At 45.6% G+C, this 1613-nt stretch overlaps 1 protein-coding gene across 1 annotated transcript in view; it reads left to right on the top strand.

Moving 5' to 3' along the window:
• The window catches only part of ccndbp1 (cyclin D-type binding-protein 1), a 7682-nt gene extending 6470 nt beyond the window's left edge, over positions 1-1212 (top strand). The window contains exons 9-10 of the mRNA XM_008321196.3: positions 629-675; positions 876-1212. Of these exons, the coding sequence (XP_008319418.1) occupies positions 629-675; positions 876-984 (156 nt within the window). The 3' untranslated portion in view covers positions 985-1212. The remainder of the gene's footprint in view (positions 1-628; positions 676-875) is intronic.
• Positions 1213-1613: the final 401 nt, after the last annotated feature.

Raw genomic sequence — 1613 nt, 5'->3', positions numbered from 1 at the left:
CAGTGCTGTGCCTAACATTAGCTCTGGTGTCTGTACCAGGACTCACGTAGCTAACATTAGCTATGTTGTCTGTACCAGGACTCTTGTAGCTAACCTCAGCTCTGCTGTATGTACCAGGACTGCTGTAGCTAACATTAGCTCTGGCGTCTCTACCAGCACTCTTGCAACTAATGTTAGCTCTGGCGTCTCCACCAGCACTCTTGCCGCTAATGTTAGCTCTGGCGTCTCTACCGGCACTCTTGCAGCTAATGTTAACTCTGGCGTCTCTACCAGCACTCTTGCCGCTAATGTTAGCTCTGGCGTCTCTACCGGCACTCTTGCAGCTAATGTCAGCTCTGGAATATATAAAAGAAATCTTGCAACTAATGTTAGCTCTGGTGTCTCTACCAGCACTCTTGCAACTAATGTTAGCTCTGGTGTCTGACCCAGGACTGTTGGAGCTAATATTAGCTCTAGTGTATCTACTAGGACTGTTGTAGCTATCATTAGCTCTGGTGTATGTGCTCACTCACATCGAGCAAATAGCAAATGAACCTTAGATGTAATTTTAGGGAACTTTAGAAGGTTTCGATTAAATATGTCATTACAGTCGGAGATCTGGTTGTAAATCCACAATGTTTGTCCACAGGCTTCTGCACTGGCAGGACTATTGAAGAAAGTTCTGGAGATCATCAGGTAAGACCACAGTACTCTGTAGTACACTCTGTATCACACAAATACCTTCATTTGGCCAAACTAAAACCATCATGTCTATTTGAATTAGGAGAGGCGATGGTAGTTGTCACTTTACCACACCCTCCACCAACACCTCCCTCACTGTTGGCACACACACACACACGTCACCTGATGCTAACCAAACTGCTCCGTCTTTACAGGTCCAGTCATGTGTGCGGAGAGTCAGAGCTGACCTGGGTTCAGTTCTTAAACGGAGCTGTGGATCACAACCTGCAGAGAGCCCGCGAGCTGATCCAGCAGGATAGCTAGTGTGTGTGCGTGTGAGTGTGTGTGTGTGTGTGTGTGTGTACAGTATGCGTGCGTGACTCTTTCATTTCTCTGTAATTAAACATAAGTAATGTGTCCTCACGTGAACTCTCCTGTGTAAATCAGCTTCGTTATAAAACCTTGACAGTTCTGTAATTGGTCTGCACACACACACACACACACACACACACATTTTACATTCCTGTCAGGTTACATTAGGTGTGATGACAACCTGATCCATATGATCAGGTTGTGGCTCCGCTCTCTAAATGCTCACCCGAGTCGTGAAGAAGTTGTCAGGTAGAACCTGTTATAATGGAGCGTAACCTTGTACGTTAAAATTAAAAACTGATTGCTTGCGATTTAATGAGGTGTTGTGCAGCTGAATGTGGCAATGCGACACGTATCATGACGCAATATGTCGCGATATGCTGCGAAACTAGAGGCATGACGATATATTGATTTTTTTTTTTTTTTTTGGAACAATTATATGGTAGCGAGACTGTTAGCGTAGTCAACGCACTTTGCTTTTAAAACACAACTGAGATTATTTTAAGGCAGGCATGGGCAAACTAAGGCCCCCGGGGGGACCGGATGGGGGCCGCGTTTGTTTTTCTTTCCGGCCCCCCCCC

The sequence above is a fragment of the Cynoglossus semilaevis genome, chromosome 11, assembly GCF_000523025.1.
Source record: "Cynoglossus semilaevis isolate Cse_v1.0 chromosome 11, Cse_v1.0, whole genome shotgun sequence".
NCBI lineage: Eukaryota > Metazoa > Chordata > Actinopteri > Pleuronectiformes > Cynoglossidae > Cynoglossus > Cynoglossus semilaevis.
Note: the sequence above shows the minus strand (reverse complement) of the source record. Positions and strands in the feature narration are given on the sequence as shown.